General features: G+C 42.6%; 1 protein-coding gene across 2 annotated transcripts in view; it reads left to right on the top strand.

Moving 5' to 3' along the window:
• The window catches only part of SUCLA2 (succinate-CoA ligase ADP-forming subunit beta), a 62458-nt gene that overhangs the window by 8286 nt on the left and 32374 nt on the right, over nucleotides 1–21798 (top strand). Inside the window, exons 1-2 of one of the 2 annotated variants that reach the window (XM_045013697.1) lie at nucleotides 7216–7387; nucleotides 10544–10727. In XM_045013697.1, the coding sequence (XP_044869632.1) occupies nucleotides 7304–7387; nucleotides 10544–10727 (268 nt within the window). In that variant the 5' untranslated portion in view covers nucleotides 7216–7303. Of the gene's footprint in view, nucleotides 1–7215; nucleotides 7388–10543; nucleotides 10728–21798 lie in introns of those variants that run through there. The other variant, XM_045013706.1, reaches the window with a different exon arrangement.

The following is a 21798-nucleotide window of genomic DNA, read 5'->3' as shown; positions in this document are numbered from 1 at the left end:
AAGACTGTGCCGTAGCACGGAGCTCCATAATACACTAGTCACAGCCTGTGCCCAGGCACAGAGCTAGAATTCCAGATTGAGGAGACAAAGGCCTGGTCTACACTAGGGGGGTGTGTCGAACTAAGGTACGCAAGTTCAGCTACGCGAATAGCATAGCTGAACTCGAACTACCTTAGTTCGAACTACTTACCCGTCCAGACGCCGCGGGATCGAAGTCCGAGGCTCCCCCGTCGACTCCGCCACCACCGTTTGCGGTGGTGGAGTTCCGGAGTCGACGGGAGTGCATTCGGAGTTCGATATATCGTGTCTAGATGAGAACTCCGAGAAGTCGATTGCTACCCGCCGACCCGGGCGAGTAGTATGGACATACCCAAAGTAACAGCCAAGTTGCCTTTGCTACTCCTTTGGCTTAGGGTAAGACAATGTTTAAAGTAAGGGGAAGCTGGGAAGGTGCAGTTTCCCGTTCTGTTAAGGGGCGTCAATATGATTCCACTTTAAGGAATCTCTGTTTTTTTCAGTTTGCTTTTTAAAAGAACTACAGAATTACATTGAAAATATAGATTAAAAGAACATTAAATTTATAAAGTCATAACTTGGTATTTACAAAATGCCAAAATTAAGGTTGCTTATGCCCTATAGTTTGGTCTCCTTGTGCTTATGCCAGGGCTTGAAGGAGTGGGCCCTAATTTAGACAGTGAACACATCAATTATCACAACCTGGTAGGGGCTGGGATGGAGTGGGATGACAAAAGGCAAGAAGGAAATATTAACTATTTGTGCTACCTGCTATAATTTTTTTAGAGTTTATGACATTTATAAATTTTTGCAATAATAAAGGAAAAAACAATGGGAAAACACATTTTGCCCAAACTCTTTCAAAAACCACAAAAGTAAAATTAAATATATCAGTCTTTATTATATTGCTGTGTCTGTCGCTTGGTAGTAGCGGATAGAGGTTTTAGTCATTTTCCTGTTCCATGCCTTAGTTTCCCCATCTGTAAAATGGGGATAATCAGAGTGCTGTCCTTTGTAAAGTGCTTTGAGATTCATGGATGAAAAGCAAGGAGACAGGTCATGGTAAAATTGCTGGTCCCTAGAGTAAATGGATTAAAAAAAATTATTAAAGCTAATGTTAAAAAATTATGCAATTCATAGGTTGAGAAAAGAGTGTCTGTACATCATGGTATATAATAAAGCAGCTTTCAGTCTAAAAATTGTCCATGTTTTGGAAGTTTGGTTTGTTGACAGAGAAACTAATGCTCAGATTATGGGGGGCATCAAGAAAATATAAAGAAAAAGACTGTCCATCTTTAGCATCAAGGTGTTGCTGCTTATCTTAGCTAGTACAGACATCCGGACTCCAGCATACTGTTTGACAAGCCCCTGTTTACAACTTAACCTTCCATCCCCGTTCCCAATTATGTCCCCTAAGAAATGAGGCAAGTTGCTTATGTCAAGCCAGGCCTCTATAACTGCCCCTATTTCAGTGTACTAGCTAAGATAAGCAGCAACACCTTGATGCTACAGACTATGGACAAGAAAAACCTGGAATATAAAGATCAGGTTCCATGTGAACAGCATCTGGACAGAGCATGCTGTACAGGGATTGGTTCCTGCAAAATAACCAATCCAATCCAAAAATGCGTGGTGTAATGCATAACAAATGCAATGTAATATGTAAATGTATTTAAAGGAAGAGATCTGGTTAACTTTGGATGTGTGGTATGCCCAATAACCACCTCCTATGCTTGAGTCCGATCAACTCAGCGTAGCTTTGCTGTATGCCAAATAAAGGAACCTGAATTATGAAATCCAGAGTCAAACTGAGTGTTTTGGATCCCAGAGAACTTGATGAAGTGTTCTCCCAGAACTGGACAAGGTGTTCTGGATAAGCTGAGTGGAAAAGGTCTTGGAGGGAATCCCAATAATGTATGAATCACTTATGCCGAAGAGTCTCCATATAGTGCAAAAGAAACTTTACAGAAGTTAGCCTAGTTATTTTACCTTTGCTTATGCCTTGACTTTAGCTTTATTACAATTTTATGTTCTATGTAATTCTCTACAATCCTAGTTTTATATTAAGAGTTCAGGCAATAGTCCTTCATATCCTTTTCACATCAGAAAGCTGTGAGAATTCCTACATCACATATTTTCTTATTATAGAAAATCCTTTCCTTTAATATTGTAATTTACAAAGGGCCCAGTTAAGCAAAAAGTCTGACTTCTATAACCTTCATTGACTCTCACAAACTCCGATCCTCTTCCAAGGACCAGAATAATCCATTTGTATGGATTTGTTTGAATTTTTGCCTCTGGTTACACTCTCAGGACTGCCTTGCAGCAAAATGTCCTCTGACCCCCAAAGTGGTCAAACTTGATGATTGTTCCTCGAGTATAATGATGTGCACACACACTGGAGAGCTCGCAGAGACTGACTGAGTGCAGCACTGCAGCTGTACAGGGTTAAAGAGGAATGCTGTGCTGTAATTGTATGGTCAGAATGAGCTTGGGCTGGGAGACAGAACTGCTGAGTTTTTGTGTGCTCACTGAAGGGGAATTTTCGAAGCAGAATGTGGGCAGTGCTTGGACTTTGAAAATATGTTTTTAGTATTCCTTTCCCAAGATACCTGAATATCTGAGTTCAGGTGGGTGCCTAAACACTGGGATTTTCAGAACGTCACTGTCATATAATGCTGCACACTTCAGCTACTGCTATTCTCTCTTGCAAATGTGAACCTCTGAGCCTGTTAAGAGGTTTAGTCCATCTCATATTCAGCTGGCTCTCTATTAATGTGCAGTATTTCTGTCTTCTCTATATCTCCATTTTCTTTTCTTTTTTCCATCTGTGTGACTTGTAGCTTGGCTTTTTCTTCCTCCTCCTTGGTTTTAGGGCTGCCCTTTCTGTCCTTCTTTTCTTTTCTCCATGTACTGCCCCCATGTGACACACTGTACCTCATCTAACATCCTGTACCCCATGTTCACCACTTTTATATGCCTATGATATATTTTGTACAAAGAGTACCTTGTGAGGTATCATTTTAAAACTTAATTTAATACCCATTTAATGGCCGCAAACTTTATAAATGTACTCTCCAAACCATTATTTAAATCATTGGTAAAGATATTGAACAGAACTGGACCCAGAACTGATCTCTGCAGGCCTCTACCTGCTATGCCCTTCCAGCCTGACTATGAACCACTGATTACTCTTTGTGAATGGTTTTCCAACCAGTTATGCATCCATTTTATAATAGCTCTATCTAGGTTGTACTTCCTTAGTTTGTTTATGAGGTCACGCGAGAGAGTATCAAAAACTTTACTAAAGTCAAGATATACCATATCTACCACTTTCCTCCATCCACAAGGCTTGGTACTCTGTCAAAGAAAGCCATTAGGTTGGCTTGACACAGTTTGTTCTCGACAAATCCATGCTGACCACTGTTACTAATCACCGTCACTAATGCTAATGGGGGCTGCGGGAAGCAGTGCGGGCCGGGGGATGTGCTGGCCGCCGCTTCCCGCCACCCCTATTGTCCTGGAGCAGCAAACCGCGGCCAGTGGGAGCCACAATCGGCCGAACCTGCGGACGCGGCAGGTTTACAAACTGGCCTGGCTCGCCAGGCGAGCCATGTGCCAAAGGTTGCCGATCCCTGATATAAAGTAAGCACTGTATACATTTCATTCTGTGTTATAATTGAAATCAATATATTTTAAAATGTGGAAAACATCCAAAAATATTTAAATTTTATTCTATTATTGTTTAACAGTGCGATTAATCACGTGATTAAGCACTTGACAGCCCTATTTTATTCCTTGCCTCTCCCTATAAGAGGCTCTTGCACTTCTGAGATAAGACTTCTTGAAGCTGTAAGGAACAGATGCCAGCTGGGGAGTGACTTACAAGAGATTGGTGGTGGGGAAGCATGGTGCATAGAGAGGGGTGATGGTGGAAGGGTTGATAGATATGGAAGGAGCAGCTTTGGAAGTACTGATGGATTTTGGTGGGGAAAGAGTATGGAACTGATTGTTTTTTGCAGAGATGAAGAGTATTTTACCAAAGAAAGATCATATGTATTACTGAGGTGGAAAATTTTTGATGGTCCCTTGCTGAAATTTTAGCAACACATTAGTGTCACAGGAACAAGTACATCCATATAGAACCATTCTTTGAGCTTCTGAAAGTACCAGGTGCATCCTAGCATCCACTGACTTCAACAAAATGTTAATGGATAATGACAGCACATCAGGTACAGTAGATGGCCAGCAGCAAAACAATTAAGCAACAGTCACAGTGTCCCCTAAACTAGTTCCTGAAGCAAAAGCTGCTTTAATCCACATTAGACTTGTTTTTGGCAAAAAATGCAATTCATCCTGTTATTTTACTATTGTGCATTTTCAATTGTTAACCACATCAGATAGTTACAGCTCCAATACTGCTTTCCTTCGGTTTAGATCTACTGTTTACATACATAATTTATGGAAACAAGCTGATCCATGTGCATTTTTCCCTGGTGCTCACTATTTGCAGAATGCCCTTCTCATCACAATTTGCCAAGCCACCTCCCTTTCTTTAACATTTTCTTTAAAAGAAAAATACTTCTCCCAAGTGACTCGAACACTATTTTCAGTTCTGAATTTCCTAGTGCATTGTCTTTTACATAGCTATGTCAATGGAACTACTCATAGCCATAAAGTTAAACACACAAGTGTTTGCAGGATCAAGTGCCTAGATTGTAAACTTGAATCAGAGATTTTCTTTATTTTTGTGTATTGTACAAAGTTCAGGGTCAAGTAATCTGGTGGTGGTAAACAAATCATTTTAAAAAATAGAAATAAGGGACTTTCAGTATAGATCTAGCTATTGACATATGTGATATATTGAATTAAGACTATCTAGAAATAATGGAAAAATTATGCTAGGACTAAAAATAATTATTGATGTTACAACTTGATCTGAGTGCCAGTGGAGACCTAGTGCCACATCAGGCTGTTGTCTCTGTAATTAAACATAATAGTGGCTGCAGCTATTTCATTTGATATCAGTCAAATGAATGAAAATATTTGCAACATGCATTAATCAGAGCAGTCTTTTAGCATATGCATAATATTTAAAAACCAAACACCACCAATTTTACGTTTTTGCTCAATATTCATAAAGCATTTCAACTCCCCTACAAGAAAAATATATAAACAAAGGGATCTCTGTTATTTTTTCTAATAACGTTTCAAGCTAAAGCCTGCTTAAACAGATGGGCCTTACAGCTTGCACAGAGGACAGAAAAAAAAAGAAAAAAAAAAGAATAAATTTGGGACTGTAATTTCCTAGGAACACTGAACACATCTTGTCATTTAGGCCTGGCCATTGTTTCTGTGCTGGTATAATGATGCACCATCTATTTGTTTGTTCTCTGTTTGTACGGCATGTAGCATAATGGTGGCCTAATCCATTCCTAGAGCTCCTAGGCACTATGGTAATACAAATAATAAACAACAACAACAATATTTAGATTAAGGGGTAACAAATTAGTTATACTGCCTAGTGTGAATGCAATTCATAGATAATTAGGGTTGGAAGGAACCTCAGGAGATCATCTAATCTAATCAAACCCCCTGCTCAAAGCAGGACTAATCCCCAAATGGCCCCCTCAAAGGCTGAACTCACAATCCTGGGTTTAGCAGGCCAATGCTCAAACCACTGAGCTATCCCTCTCCCCACAACTACAAATTACTGATATAAAAGAATACTGCCACTGCTTTTTCTATTTCACTTACAGGAATAACTATACCATTATAAAATAACTCTTTACTTTATACTACCAACCTATTTTCCACACTCCTGAGAGATGTAGTTATGCTGACCTAGCCCCTGGTGTAGACTGCGCAATAGCGACAGGAAGGCTTCTCCTGTTGACATAGCCACCGTCTCTTGAGGAGGTGGAGTAGCTATGCTGATGGGCGAAGCTCTCCCATTGGCTTGGGCAGCAGTTTCAGTAAGCACTGTATCTGCACCGCTGCACACTCTAAGTGTAGACAAGCCCTGGGTGTGTGTGTGTTGCACTGCTTTAACTATTCCACTATAGTTAAAGCAGTGTAATTTTTGTGTATAAACAGTCCTCAATATAGATCCTCTCACACTTTAGGTTATCTAATAAATAATTAATCATAATAAAATAATGATAAGTAATAGGCCATGTCTACACAGGGAGCGCTTTATTAATATAGTGATACTGGTATACTACACTGGCGAAGCACTCCTAATATGGATGCAGTTTATACCAGCAAAGCTGTGCTTTTACTACTGTAGGTTATTCCACCCCACCCGAGTGAAACAAGCTGTACTGGTCAAAGCAGTTTTTCAGGTATAGCTACATCTACACAAGGGACTTTAGCCAGCAGAGCTATGTTGGGCAGAGAGGACACTTCGTCTTGCCCTTGATTGATGTAGTGATGGCAGCAGAAGTTTGTAGTGTAACAGGCCAATGGTGGGGTCCAGAACTACAGGCCCCTTACACAAAGCCACAGGTTTCTTGCTCCAGCTAGGGTGACCAGATAGCAAGTGTAAAAAATCGGGATGGGGGTGGGAGGTAATAGAAGCCTATATAAGAAAAAGCCCCCAAAATCAGGACAGTATCTATAAAATTGGGACATCTGGTCACCCTAGCTCCAACCCTTGTACCCCTGGGGTTGGTTAACACAAACTCCTGGGCTGATTGTTTGCTCAGGGATCAGCCGGGGAGGACAGGAGTTTGGGGCACTCTCAGCATGGGGGGGCTCTAGCAGTTTCAGCCCTGGGGACTCCTGGCTGGTGGGTTACCCGGTGGGAGGGCAGCCTGACCAGGACAGGGGCTGAGTCTGGAGCCTGAGCTGTTTCACAGCCCCTGGGGCTGGAGGCAGCGCTGAGTCACTTGCGGGCCTGACCCAGCCCCACAGCCCTCAAGGGTGCCAAGAGCCACTGCTCCCTGCAGTCACTGGGGCGCTTCTCACGGGCTTCAATGAGCCTCAGGCTCCGGCGAAGCCAGATTAGTGCCTGGGGCGAGGCTCTTCCCAAGAGCCCCCGTCTCGCTGCCGCCGGGCGGCCAATCCCAGCCGGGCGGGCTCCTGCCGTCGCTGGGTCTCCTCGCTAGAGGGCAGCGCTGCGCCCCGAGGCACGGCCGGAGTCCGGAGACCGTAGAGCTCCCCCGCTGGGACCGCCGCGTCAGGAGAGGCGGAGCCGAGGCCTTTTCTACCCTCCCGCGCTCTATGGTAGCGGCGGCGCGTGTGCGTGTGCGCGGGGCGAGTGGGAGGAAGCCGACAAGGTTCGGTCATGGCGGCGTCCATGATTTGCAGCCGGGTGTCGGCCGGGCTGAGGCACAACGGCTGCCGGGCGTCGTTCGGTGCCGCCGCCAAGGTGACCCCCGCGGCCTGGGGCCTGGCTGGGCTGGGGTGGGGGCTCGGCTGTGGCTCGGGGTCACCCGCTGTGACATTCCGGCCCCGCCTGTGTCCGGGCCCGCCAGCCCCCCCGCCCCCCGGGGAGGGGGCAGCGCTCGGGCGGGCCGGGGGGCTGTTAACGTGACGGGCTTTTCTCAGTGTCTGGTTCGGGGCAGCGGGGCCGCGGCGTGTCGCGGGGCGGCCTGGGGCAGGCGGCCGAGAACGGCCCTTCGGTTACCCCGGGCCGGGAGCGCCCAAGTGCGTGTGTCGGGCTGGGCGGGGGAGGGGGATGTTGACATCTGTCCCTTGGCCGTTCCCGCCGCGCCGTGACTGCTGGCTTCTGTCTGCCCCCAGCGTGGTGGCAATGGAAAGGTCCCCCTCCCTTCCCCCCCCCCCGCGCAGACCCCAAGCCCTGCAGTAACACGGGCCACCTGAGGTCCGGCGGGCTGGCTGCTTCAGTAGGTACCAGTGCCCTCCTCCCGCCCCCCCGGGTGCTGGCTCATATGAACGTTTGTTTTCAGCCTGTTCTCCTTCCTTCCGTTAGCATAACTACAGGGAATTTAATAGAAACCAAAACACGGGCTAGTGAGGCCAACAGATTCGATGTGGCTGCGCTTCTCCCTGCCACAAATGGAGGAAGGCTGGTGCTGCTACTACTCATCTCATATTACACTGCAGAGTCTTTGAGGGGCACTGCTGGTCAGTTTGAGAAACAGCAGCTGCTGCAACAAACACCTTTAATTTGAACAGGAAGCAAAGTAAAGAGTGTACAGTTTGAGCAGTGTACAGTTTGCAGTAGTGATCCTCCTGAGATTTAAATAGGCTTTGCTCTCCATTGTAAAGCTTGAATTTCCCAGTCAAACTCTTGTTTGCTTATTTTAGGGCATTTGAAATAGTAACCAGGGTCCCAGTTGGGGGCCAGCTATGTCACTCAATTAGGGTGAACTGCAAAGAATGGGGCAGACAGACCCCCAAAAGCTGGTGGATATTCCAATACTTAAATTCACCAAGCCAGCATAAAACAGCTTCTTTATTACTTTACTGGTTACTCAGAAATCCAAACAATACAGTCCCCTTAAAGTGATCTAGCCTCAAGCCTCCATCCAGGTACCCACATCAAATATGATGAATATTTTTGTAAATCTTATTTCATCATATAAAATAAAAGGTTCTCCAAATCCAAATACCTCCCAGGTTAATGAATGTTTCAGATCTTATCCAAATACATGTTACAGCCAATTTTTATTAACTAAACTAAAATTTATTAGGAAACAAAAGAGAGGGAGTATGGTTGAAAGATCACTGTACATACAGACATGAGTTCAATTCCTTGAGGTTCAGATTCATAGCAGAGATGGTGAGCTTTGTAGTTGCAGAGTTCCTTTAGAATTTAGTTCATAGGTCATAGTCCAGTGTCCAAATATTATATTCAGGGCATACCAGCATAATTGGGACCTCAGTCTTGCGACTCAAACTTCCCCTGTTGAAGCATAAGCAGATCTGAGATAACAGAATCAGGACCCAAGGATCTTTTATACAATTTCATGTTTTTTGACAAGCTGAAATTCCTCCGGGAACAAAAGGTAATTAGGATGACTTTGAAGGAGGTCCATCACTGGTACTTAGCTATATGTATTAACATAAGGCCATTTGCTTGTTCCTCCACCATTTACAGTACATTTCAAAGAGAGATGAATATGGAGATATCCCGTGTTTACAATTCACTTACATGATAGGATGTTCTTTTGACCTCTGAATTATCAGAATACAGCATAGACAGGGACTGTTGATTACATTGTCCACCCTACTCATACATATGTAAATACACAAAACCGCAAACATTATCTCCCCACTGTCTTCTATAGGTTATTTTGAAGGATGTTTTGAAGGATGTTTAACTCTTTCTAGCGATGCATCACAGAAATATAAAAAGAATTTCCTCAAATTCCAGGATATTTAAAGATCAGTGTCCAGTTAAAAATCAATGTATTTATATGTCACTCTTGCTAATAACACCTTTGCCTAAACTAAGAGTCTTAAAAGTTAAACATTTCTTGTGCTTCAGTCGGCTTGAACAGTGAAATACCTTTGGTTCCAGTCTTGCAAATGTGTATATAAATTAAACCCATTGACTTCGATAGGACAAATTGTGTGCAAAAAGTTAAGCAAAGTGCTCTTCTACACTTTCATTTAGAAAACAAAAATGCCTTTTTCTAGTATTGTTGGAAATCATTCTCTTTTGTGTTATAAACATACATTCTTGGCTTATGCTACCTAGTAGCATGTTCTTTAAAATTTGGAAAAACTACTGCATTGTGTCCAGTAATAGCTTTTCATAGTCTTGTTCACATTATACGGTTGTGTAGTAAGATCAGAATTCTACCCTCATTTGCTCCATTCACCCTCTTATTTCTGGCTAGTGTCTATCCAGAAACTCCTGGAGCACTCACTGTGTGTCAGTTTCCATGAAGAAGTGACTGTTGATAGTTGAACGGCCTGGTTTCAGTCTCGAGCATATTTTCTCTCTACTTGACTTAAATATTTTTGATACTGGCTTGCTTTCTATGCAACCCTCTGATTAGTTGTTGGCACTTTACATCAAGTATTGATAGAGAAAGTTAAATCTGGATTTTTCTGCTTTTATGACCGTCTGGAGCCCAAGATAGCAATACTAAATCCTGTCAACAGTCACTTTGCTAGATTGGTCAAACTCAGTACAACCCATTCATTTAATTACTGAAACTGGTGTACAATGCCCCTTTTTAGCCACTGCTTATGCTTCTTAATTTATATATCTGTTACACAGAAAAGTGTTTTAAAGATAGTTTAGCTTTTACCATACATTTTGTTGTCTGTATCTAATCTGTCAGTGTTTACACTTTTTATGTAAAATGCTAAGTGTTAAACTAAGTGCACAGGATTTTGTTTTAAAAGAAAGCTAAGTGACTCTTACACTTTCATGTTAAATTTCCTAGTGCTATTGCATTTATCATTGTCAGTCTTATTGTACCAGAATGTACCATCTCACATAAATCCATTCTTCAAATTCCATAGTTCTTATGTGTTTAACATAGAATTTGTGTTTAAATAGACGGTATCCTGTTTGCAAAACAATCACTTTCTTTAATTTTCTTAGGTGCTTGCTGGAGGTCCAGGACTATTCAATAGCCATGGGTTTCAGGTGCAACAGCAGCAACAAAGGAGCCTGTCACTGCATGAATACCTGAGCATGGAACTGTTGCAAGAGGCTGGTATTTCTGTTCCACATGGACTAGTTGCAAAGACACCAGAAGAAGCTTACAAAATTGCAAAAGAAATAGGTATAATATTAAAGAGAACATATATAGTTTAGACATGGAATTTCTGATACAAGGTGTAACTACTTTTGTTTCTTACTTTCCTAGTAAGACACTTTAATTCTACATATTCTCTCTTAAGGAGAGCTTCCTCCCCATGGAAAAAACTTGCTTGAATATTATTTTGTAGCTGAAATCTTGTTTTATTCATTGAAGCTTTCTAAAGCCTGAGATTCTACAATGCAACAGTGGAAACAGTGACGTCAGCCAGGTGGCTTAGCGATAGAGATGTGTTGCTGGATCAAATCATGTGCCTGAGACTCACATGGGGAGGATCTTAGCCCTTATTTATGGAAAGGGGGGCTCAGTGGCACTCCTATTTCTTGCCTCCGACTCTCTGGGAAGGCTCTTCACACAGTTTAACATCCGTGGCTGGAATGGATTAGGGTGGGGTGGGTAACAAGGGAATATGTTTGTCCATCATTTTTCTCTGCGCCCTTCATAATTTCTCTGAGAGAGCTAATGTGTCATAACTCTCCCCCTCTTCCCTCCCCCCCGATAGAGCCAGGGAAAGACATGACTGGGGGGGGGGGCAGCTGTTGGGGGCAAAAGCCACTGCAGGTGAAAATGGCCTTTACATGGATGGTCCAGGCCTCTCATTGATCATGAGGTATTACTAGGTTTGCATGCAACATTTTTGTGATGGGAGTAAGGGCAAAAACCTATCCTTCCAATGGAGCAATGTGTTCCTTGAGTGCTTCTCAGTTTTCCTTGCAAAAGTCCCCTTCAACTGCTTTTGTTGCAGAAGGGGCCTCTGTATGCAGTGTTGTAGTGGAGGGTGTGCTGAATTCCCAGGGTTTGAAGAGAACCGATTTGTTTGAACTCCGCAGCTTAGTTACTTTTCTGTTTGCAACCTTTCTCATAGTACAATATGGTCACTCATTATGTGAGAATAGTCAAAAGTTAAGCTCTTTCTGGGCTACTAGGTGTCAAAAAAAAAAACAAAAACTATGCCAATACATTGTTCTAAAGGTAACTTTCTGTAGGCTTGCTCTTTCTGAGTTGATTTGACATTCATGTCACATTGACTTGCCACTTTAATCTACTCATGTCTCTTGTTAAGTGTGTGTGTATGTGTATGTATATATATGTGTATGTATATATAATATGTATTTCTGATTTGATTTTGATCTCCCTTCTGTATTGTTTCAGCAATGACTCTTTATAAATTTGCATGAAATAAGCTCTCTGATTTGAAAGATCATGTTGTAGACTTGCATCAGTCAGGGTTTAATGCAGAAAAGGATTTGCTGATTCCATTACCATATGTAGGAGGCCTAGATATATCTTGTTGCAGCAGAGATGGTTCCTCAGTCTATATTTCTGTGACAAAGATAACTGCCTGTATCTGGACACTGATCTCTGCTGTGGTGCTTAAGTTTACTGCAGGCAATAAGATCTACGAAGAACTTGTTTTTTTCAGAGCAAGTGGTGTGGTGTTAAGCTGTATGAAGGTATTGAAAGGCCTCTCCCTCCCCTTCCCCCCCCGCCTTAGGTCTGATATACTGGAAATTCAGGTCTTGTCTATCCTGTTTTTTCCTGAGACTGGCTGGAGAACTAGTAGGAAGGTGACAAATGTCAAGTAAACTAACACCGAGCCAGAGGTTAGGGGTCTATTACAGGAGTGAGTGGGTAAGATTCTCTTAACTGTAATGTGCAGGAGGTCAGACACTAGATGATCATGGTGGTCTTTTCTGACCTTGCAGTCTATGAAAAGAAACCCCCACTGTAAATACCTATTATAATTCAAAGCCTTACAAAACAGTTTGAAGAGAAATTTTGTTTAAAAATGCCGTGCCCCCAATTAAGGTCTGTCAGAGCTCACCTGTATTATCAGATTCCAAGTACAGATCTCTCACTTTTGCACTAAAGGGCTAATCTCTATGTGGACCAGTTGCTATTGGCGATGTGAAACTTTGCCGGTGGTTATACAGCTGCTTGCTATATAGCAGTAGAATATTGGTGGTCAGGATTTCTTGGTTATATATCTGGCTCTAGGAGAGGTGTGTGATCTAGTAGTTATAGCAGTGATTACAAGTACGTAGTTCTGAAACCTTTTGTCTAAAGCAGTGTAAATGAGACTTGAGTCTTTCATAGTAGACTTGGGTTCACTTCTTCCAGAAGTGACTTTGTTCAGCCTCTCAGAGATGAGGAGAATGATATTTGCATCCCTCCACAGGTAAGGATGTGAGGCTATGCTCAGTAGCAAGGAAGAGAGCTTCGACCTCATACACCTTCCTTTTAGCCAAAAAGCAGGCTGGGGGGGAGTCTCTTTTCTCATCTATAGACTATTGCTCAGCTTAGTGCTGTGGAACAGGAAGGCATCATTGCCCAAAATGTGCTGCAAAATCTAGGATGCTTGAGGTATAATTAAACTAATACTGAATGTGTCACTTTTTACGCAGCCCAGGATTGGGCTTCTCTTACTGCTATATCAAATTGAAAATTTATGTCTAACTTGTTGTCCATTATCACTCAAGAATTTCATCATTACCACTTCTCTCTGTGAGTTATCTGAATTCCTCAGATTTATTAGCGCCCCCACCCCCCCCAGTGGAGTCACATGTTTTCTGCCCACACCTTAAATCTCAAAGTTCTAGTCTATGCTACAAATACAACTGTCAGAGAACCTGTTTACAGCCCTGTTTCTACCTGGGTTAAGGGATAAGTGTTATATAACCAGTTTCATTCCCATGGCTTGAGGTTTATTGTAGATAAGCCTTTTGTATTTCCCTCTTGGCTGGTGTTCACACTGCCTTTCAGTTATATAATCATATTTCATTAACATGCTGCCTATAGCTGTTTTATAACACTACTGAAAATCTTAAGAAAGACTGGGCCTAACATGGATCCCTCTGCACTCAGGTTACTTTTCCTTTTTCCTCTTCCATCAACCTGATCATTCCCTTATCACAACACTGTTTATTTTCTGTGTTCACCTGTCTGCTGCTGCACATAGATCTCCCACAAGATCTGACTCCAAACAATCCACCTGACATTGTATTAATGTGTTTGCTTCCCTTAAACTGACTGACAGGCTCATTGAATTCTGTGAAGGAGCTGAAGATAGGACATAATCTTTAAACCCGAAATTTGCCTCTATGGCAGGGGTAGGCAACCAATGGCACGCGTGCTGCCTTCGACACGCGAGCAGATTTTCAGTGGCACTCTCACTGCCCGGATCCTGGCCATCGGTCTGGGGGGCTCTGCATTTTAATTTAATTTTAAATGAAGCTTCTTAAACATTTTAAAAACCTTATTTACTTTACATACAACAGTAGTTTAGTTATATATTATTAGACTCATAGAAAGAGACCTTCTAAAAACGTTCAAATATATTACTGGCACGTGAAACCTTAAATTAGAGTGAATAAATGAAGACTTGGCACACCACTTCTGAAAGGTTGCCGACCCCTGCTCTATGGGAATCAAGCAACAAACATCAGCTTGTGACAAGAGCGGTGGTGGTAGTAGTAGAATTTTTGGGAATTTAGCTCCTTTAAATTGACAATACTTGAGAAACTGTTTAGTACGTCTGATAAATTTGATCATTACAATAAGATTTTTTTGCCACTTCACAGAATTCAATGAGTCTCTTGCTCACTTGTGTAATAAAATGGAGTGTTATGGAAGAGGAAATAGTTTAGTTAAGAGTTGGGAAAATATTTTATTTATTCCGTTACCAGTAGTTTTACTATGTTGAGACCTTTTTTAAGGTTATACAGTATTTCACTTTCCCACTTACACCACGTTTGTTTGGGCAATAGTTGTCGTTTGTCAGTTGACAGGTAACCTGATCCAATAATGTGATCAACAGCTATCTAATATAAACTGTTTTCTAGGTTCATGTACCTTGAGCATGATGCTGCATACTCTTGTTTTGTATCAATGTAATTTTTCAAAGGAAGGATGAAGTCATTATTTATATTATTGTAGCACCTAAAAGCCTTAGTCAGGAACCAGGACATCATTGTGCTCAGGGCTATGCATATGGCATGTTGCAATCAGAGCAAATTTCTGAACTGCAGGTTAGGAAGGATGTGTAAACACACTTTCCAAATCTTGCGGTGTGTTAGAGAAAATTTAATTTAAAAAATCAGTTCTCATTTAAAGTAACTTTTAAGATCTCCCTGTGTATCGGGAGTCAGATTTTCTTACTATTTACTAGAGATAGCAGTAAGACTTTACTTCATTTAACAATGCAAAACCAACTGATGTACGAACTACAAGCTGAATTCAACTTTGGTTCATATGTGTACAAAATTAAGTTTGATTTGCAGGACCAATTCCCCCCCCTCACCCCCTTAAGCCAGTGCAATCCCAGTAAAGACAATGGGGTTGCCCAGGTTTATTTAGGGCAGAACTTGGCCTGCAGGGTCTGTTACTAGCGTTGTTTCTAACAGAAAAGAACTCAGCTTGAATTCAGACAAAAAACATCTCTTCACTTTGAAACTAACCTAACCTGATACAGAATCACTGAGGCAATATGTGAAACATGTCCACTAAAAAACATTCTCCAGTAATTTTGTTATGTTTTGTCTTTCTAGAAATTCCCTCATTCCTCCTAAATAAGCAAATAAATTAACGTTCCAAGACATAAAGACAGGGCTGGTCCCTGTCTGAAGTTTTTTCCCCATTAATAAACTGTGGATATTCCTATATAACAGTACTTGCACCTCAGATTTTGATGTCCTGAACAGATGCTGCATCTAAGTATAATTAACTTTCAGGCAGCCACTCTTTTCGTCCGTGTTCATTGTACCAACTGTCTGAACAATTTCTGATCTTAAGTCCATTGTATTTAAGTACCTTTTTAATGTTGATAAAATCCTAGAGAGATTCTTGGACAGAAATGTTATAACTACTAATGAAAGTGTCTGTTCACTTTGAAATTTGTAGGTTGCATATGTGGCTTTTTCTGTGCTTGAGTACTTGTTTAAATGGAAAGGTATACCAGTATGAGGTAGGGTGTAAATGTAAACCACTGTAGTTTTATAGATATGACTGTTATAGATATTATTCCAGTATGAGTGTTTTTTCCCATATTAACTTGTCACTTTGGAAATGGCATAAGATGAATGAGAGGGACCCCAGAGTAAATGTGTTTTTGTTTTGTAAGTGTGTCCCCATGGGGAGTTTCATTGCTATAACTACAACGGTTTAACTATACCTGTATAACTAGAAAAAATTTCCCATGTAGACAAGCACTAAGAGAACTACTACTTGAGGCATAAAATTTTAGTAGTAAAAGTAGATGCTCACTTTATTTTATATTTTAGTGCTTGAAGGCCCCTATCAAGGCCTTGTTCTAGGTGTTATATACACCCATAATAAATAGGCCCAGAACTGCCCCAGAAAATTCATAATCTTAGCATCTGATGGGAGACAACAGATGGATATAGCAAATAAGTGGGGAATGGAATAGGACAAAGTAGTAATAAAATTAGAATTTAATATAAGAGGTGGATGTATCAAATGGTTTCTTGATACACCTGTACCCCGATATAACGCTGTCCTCGGGAACCAAAATATCTTACTGTGTTATAGGTGAAACGGCGTTATATCGAACTTGCTTTGATCTGCCGGAGTGCGCAGCCCTGGAGCACTTCTTTACTGCATTATATCCGAATTCATGTTATATCGGGTCGCGTTATACTGGGGTAGAGGTGTATTGCACTGACATTTCCTGTTCACTGTAATATGAGCTACAGGTTCATAATTTCCTTGGGTGGAGGCACAATACTTTAGCATATGTACAGTTGCACTCCTTATTGTGTAGATGCTAACTGTTGTTGCTCTTTACCGGTCACACTATCATACATCCAAGCCTTGCAGAGCATTTATCTCTGGGACTATGCTCTCTAAAACACCTCACACCATTCCGGTGCCTGAACTAACAGCCAGTGTCTGGCTCACTTGTGGCCCTCTGGCTGAAATATATTTTGCCACAAACTTGAAAATCACTTGGAACGCTGAAACTAGTAGGCTTGAGTGGTGGTTCTGACATTGTTTCTTCAAAAGTTTGGCGTTATGGAGTTTACCTGCTTTAGAGCCCAAAAATGTAATGGAACTATGGGCTTGGCTACGCTTGCGAGTTACAGCGCAATAAAGGCGCTCCGGGTGCAGTAGCTCCCTACCTGTCCACACTGGCAAGGCACGTAGAGTGCGCCGACTCCGCGGCTAGAGCGCTGCTGGTACTCCATCTCGGTGAGAGGAATAACATTTGCTGCACCTTGGCTACAGCACCCTGGCATCAGTGTGAACAAGGTGTTGTGTTACTGCGCTCTGATTGGCCTCCGGAAACGTCCCATAATCCCCTTAAATCAAATGGCCACTCTTGTCATTGTTTTGAACTCGCCAAGGAATGCGGATATGGCATTTGAAAGCTCCATTTCTGACAGCTAGCTCTGAGACAAAGCAACCGTTACTGTTGAATTCTGTGTGTAAGAGAGGCAGGGGAAGGGAGGTCTGCTGCTGTCTGAACTTACAAGACAGCATGCTGACATGCTCTCAGCCCCCCAAAAACCCACTCTCTTGTTCTCCAGAAATTTGCATCTTGCACTGCTCTGTATTCTTCTGGACAGTGTAAGCTCATAGTAAGTCTGTCATTCCAACACTAGGTAATGATTCTTCACCATCCTTGTCATCCTAAGTAGAGGTTCCTAAACACAATGGTTTAAATAAAACAAGTTTTTCATGTAGAGAAAAATAGATTTTCAGGATTCCTGGTGATAAAGTATAAAAGTCAGAATTGGTTACAAAAGAAATAAGAGAAACACAAGCTACTACCTAAATGAATTTAAGACCAATATCTCTCTCACCATGAGCTGTAACAGTTAACAGGCTGGATTTTCTTTCAGCCAGGGACCAGTCCCTCAGTTCAATGTGCTTTAAGTATTTGTTGATGCCCTGAGCAGAGGGATGAGAGGAGGAAAGGGGTGATGTGGAGGTCACTGTCTTTTCTTTTTATACCCTTCTCCTCTCTTTGAGGATTATCCCTCCCCCCCTGGGTTGTAGACAAACAGTTATCTGTGTGCATGAGATTCAAACAGTCTCTGGGATGAAATGTAAATTTCTTGTTTATACCTTCTCCATTGCTGGTGGATGGCCAGTTAAGTATGGTAGGCCAGTTAAGGGACAAGGAATGGCCCTTTAGCACCTTGCTAATGTGCCTTTGTCTATGAGGGCTTGTCTACACTACCAAGTTTTGTTGACAAAACGTATGTTGACACCCAAAAGTCAACAAAACAAAAATCACCAGAGAGTGTTCACACTTGCTCTCTCTGTCAACAGATCATGTCCACATTGGGGACACCATCAGCGACAGGGTGAGCAATGCATCATGGGTATGTATCCCACTGTGCAGTGTTGTGGGAAGGAAGAGCTGATGGCTGTGCATCTTGGGATTCTCTCCCAGTTCTCCCACAGCCCCCTCAGCTGTCAAGTGCAGCATCACAATTAGCTCTGTGAGCTCTCTCTGCTGAGGAATGGCAAAGCAGCACAGCAGTTTGTCCCCCTCCTCCTGCAGCAGCCGTCTGCTTGCTGCTGTGTTCCTAGTGCAAGGCAGATCAGGAGCATTCCAATGATTTGCTCTTTGTTTGTTCCTCAAACAAAGCCGCTCAGATACTTTCTGCAGCTTTGAAAGGAGAGGAGTGTATGCCTGCAGGGCAGCAGAGGTTAAAACACTGAGCAGAGCAATCAGGGCAGGCATTGTGGGATACTGGCAGAAGTCAGTTCTGTCGTCAAAACAATTAGCAGTGTCTACACTGGCTCTTTGTTGACAATAAAGGGAGGGGAAAAGTCTCTCCTGGAGTGGAAGTTTTTTGTTGCCAAAACTGTGTGTTTCATGAAAAAAGTCCCATTGCTGTTTTGTTGCCAAAAGGCAGTTTTTGGTGACAAAACTTGCCAGTGTAAACAAGCCCCGAAAAAATAATTTGTGGGTTTTACACAGATCTGCAACATTTCAGTAACAATCACATAGCAAAGTCTCATAATTTTACATGCAGTGATGTTTGCACATCTTAGATGAACAGAAAAGTTGAAGCTTATAATTATATTCATACTTTGGATTTCTTGCTGCTTCTTGGAAATAGTCTTAACAGGTTGGTTAAGTAAATTAAGATATTTCATGTTTCATGGCAAGAGAAAGAGCTAAACTCTGCTGTATATTTCTCATTTTGTGTAGTAGTTGAGTTTCACATCACTTCTGAATCCTTTGAATTGCTTTGAAAATCTCCTTTGTGGTCTGTTGAATTTTGAAATGGCTTGTTATACTTAAGTAGTGGACAGAGCGGTTATATGTACCAATAACATTTGTCTCAACTTATATATGTATTATGATGATCGTCCATCGTTTTCGAAGAAGACCTTAACATCTATCAGGTTGTGAGCTGTCCACGGTGCGTCCGCGCACTGTCTAAAGCTTTCTTTAAACTTTAATGAAAAATAAACTCAGATTCCTCACTACTTATTCTCTGCTCATTTGTTGGAAATGTTTTGAATCCAAGGCTGACAGCTTTCCAGGGTCTAATTCTACTCAAGTGGAGAGAGACTTAAATAAAACCCAACAACAATAACAAAAATCCAAAACTACAAAACCTGCTTTAATAAAGAATCCTCCTTTCTCTTTAGCCAGCATTTCAGAAGGGCAAATACTTCTGGTGCTCTCCACAGCTGCCCACAACACTGTTGCTTAAGTTTGAACGGTTCATTTTCTGCTTATACCTGTAAAGTGGAACATACAAACTCCTCTGTGTCCATTTCCTGTTCTCCAAACCTGTCCCTTTCAACTACTTAAGGGAGGACAAAAAGATTGTTTGCATGTTTCTAGCTGGACCTGCTCCTCCTACTTTCTCTGGCTGGGACCAGGCTCTGCTGTGGTAGTATATTGGCTTTTGTTCTAGTAAGTATGATGATGGCTAGAAAAAGAGGGGTTAACATAGAATTCTAGATATTCAGGATTTGTCTGCTTATATGCAGAAAATCTTTGAGTAAACATAGTGGCTTAGAGAAATTAAGCTAATAAATATTGGTGTCAATCAAAAACAATGCCTGAAAACGTCTATAGCAGGGGTGGCAAAACTGTGGCTCATGTGGCTTTACCATTAAAGTGCAGCTTGCGGAGCCCCCCACATTCCCCTCCATTCTTCACCTACCAGTCTGCTGGGGGGGAGCTCAGGACCTCTGCCTTGCAGCAGGGTGATGGGGCAGAGGCTTCTGCCTTGCGGGAAGTGGGGGTGTCTTGGGGCTTCAACCCTGCGGGGCAGGGGTGTCACGGTGCTTCAGCCCCACCTCACACAGGATCCGGGCTGAAGCCCCCAGCCCCAGCAGGTGCACCCTGGCTCTTGAACTTCTGAAGATTGTCATATGTGGCTTGGAGGGTCAGTAAGTTTGTCCATCCCTGATCTATAGGGAGGCACCTATTGCTTTGCAGATTTAGCCCAGGACTGGAAGTCCAGAAAACTGGATTCTCTTCCCAACATTGCCATTGGGTTGCCCTGTGACGTTTGACAAATTATCCTCTCTTCTGGTTACTGAGTATCTGAAGAGCTTTGATGTATAGCAGTATTTCTCTACTGTTATCAAAATAGCAAATATACATCATTGTGAAAAATTCATAGTGAAATGAGTATAACTTCTGATCTTCATAAGCCACCTAAGTGGATTCTATCTGTCATGGAAGGATGTCTCTATTTATTTATTTATTTATTTTTTGTCCTGCCTTTTTATGTGTTTCTACTTTTCTTTTACCCATGTTGCATATTAACTTTTTTGGGTCAGTTCTCCATTAACATGTTCTTTGTAACAGATTGTATGTTGTAGTGTTTGAGTCCAGAGGCGGATTAAGAGTTTGTGGGGCCCTGGGCCAGAGCAAGTGTGTGTGTGTGTGTGTGTGGGGGGGGGGGGGTCCTCCCCCATCTGTTTGCAGTCCCCTGGCAGGAACACCAGGCAGGCAGAGCGGGGCAAGCCCCTGACCCTGCTCCCCGGCACAAGCGCTGGGCAGGATGCCCATTTTTCTGTGGGCCCCCCAATTGGCTGGGGCCCTATTGGCCCAGTAGCTAATCGGCCACTGGATAGGTCTGTTTCGTTTGCAGATCAGAGTTTTAGCAATATCATTGACCAATGAACACTAATCTTGTTTATAGCTGGTGGCTGGTTACCTTATGCTTGATGCTAAACATAAGGCTTGAACAACTACACGAAGACAGAATAGTCTCATGGAAGGGTAACGTGAATAATAAGAGTCCAAGTATTTCTTTCATGACTTCTATGAAAATGAGTCTAATCCAGTGATTCTCAAACTGTGGGTCGGGACCCCAAAATGGGTTGTGACCCTGTTTTAATGGGATCGCCAGGGCTGGTGTTAGACTTGTTGGGGCCTAGGGCCGAAGCCTGACCTCCATTACCCAGGGTTTCAGCCCTGGGCGGCGGGGCTCAAGCTTCGGCTTCAGCCCTGAACAGCAAGGCTCAGAGTACCGGCCCCCCACCCGAGGCTGAAGGACTTGAGCTTTGGCTCCCCCCAACTCCCCGGGTGGTGGGACTCGGACAGGCTCAGGCTTTGGTTCCCCCCCCCTACCCTCCTGAGGTCATGTAGTAATTTTTGTTGTCAGAAGGGGGTCATGGCAATGAAGTTTGAGAACCCCTGGTCTAATCTACATGACATTCAGTAGATATAAAAATGGAATAGGATTGTGAAGATAATTATCTTGGATGTAAAGGTCATAGTAAGTCTACATGTACTCACATCTTAACTCATAAACTGTCTTCAAATATTTTATACGAAAGAGATTGATGGTGACAGGTAATTTAAAGAAAGCTACTTATACACCTCTACCCTGATAGTACGCGACCCGATATAACACGAATCGGATATAATGCAGTAAAGCAGCGGGGAGCCCTGGGCCCTTTAAATCACCGCCCGAGCCCCGCTGCCAGAGCTCCGGTGGTGATTTAAAGGGCCCAGTGCTCCAGCCACTGTGGGGAGCCTCGGGCCCTTTAAATCCCCGCCAGGGCTCTGGCAGCCAGGCTCGGGTGG

This window comes from Mauremys mutica, chromosome 1 (assembly GCF_020497125.1).
Source record: "Mauremys mutica isolate MM-2020 ecotype Southern chromosome 1, ASM2049712v1, whole genome shotgun sequence".
Classification (NCBI taxonomy): Eukaryota; Metazoa; Chordata; order Testudines; family Geoemydidae; genus Mauremys; species Mauremys mutica.
The sequence above is the reverse complement of the archived record's forward strand: the minus strand, read 5'-3'. Positions and strand labels throughout refer to the sequence as shown.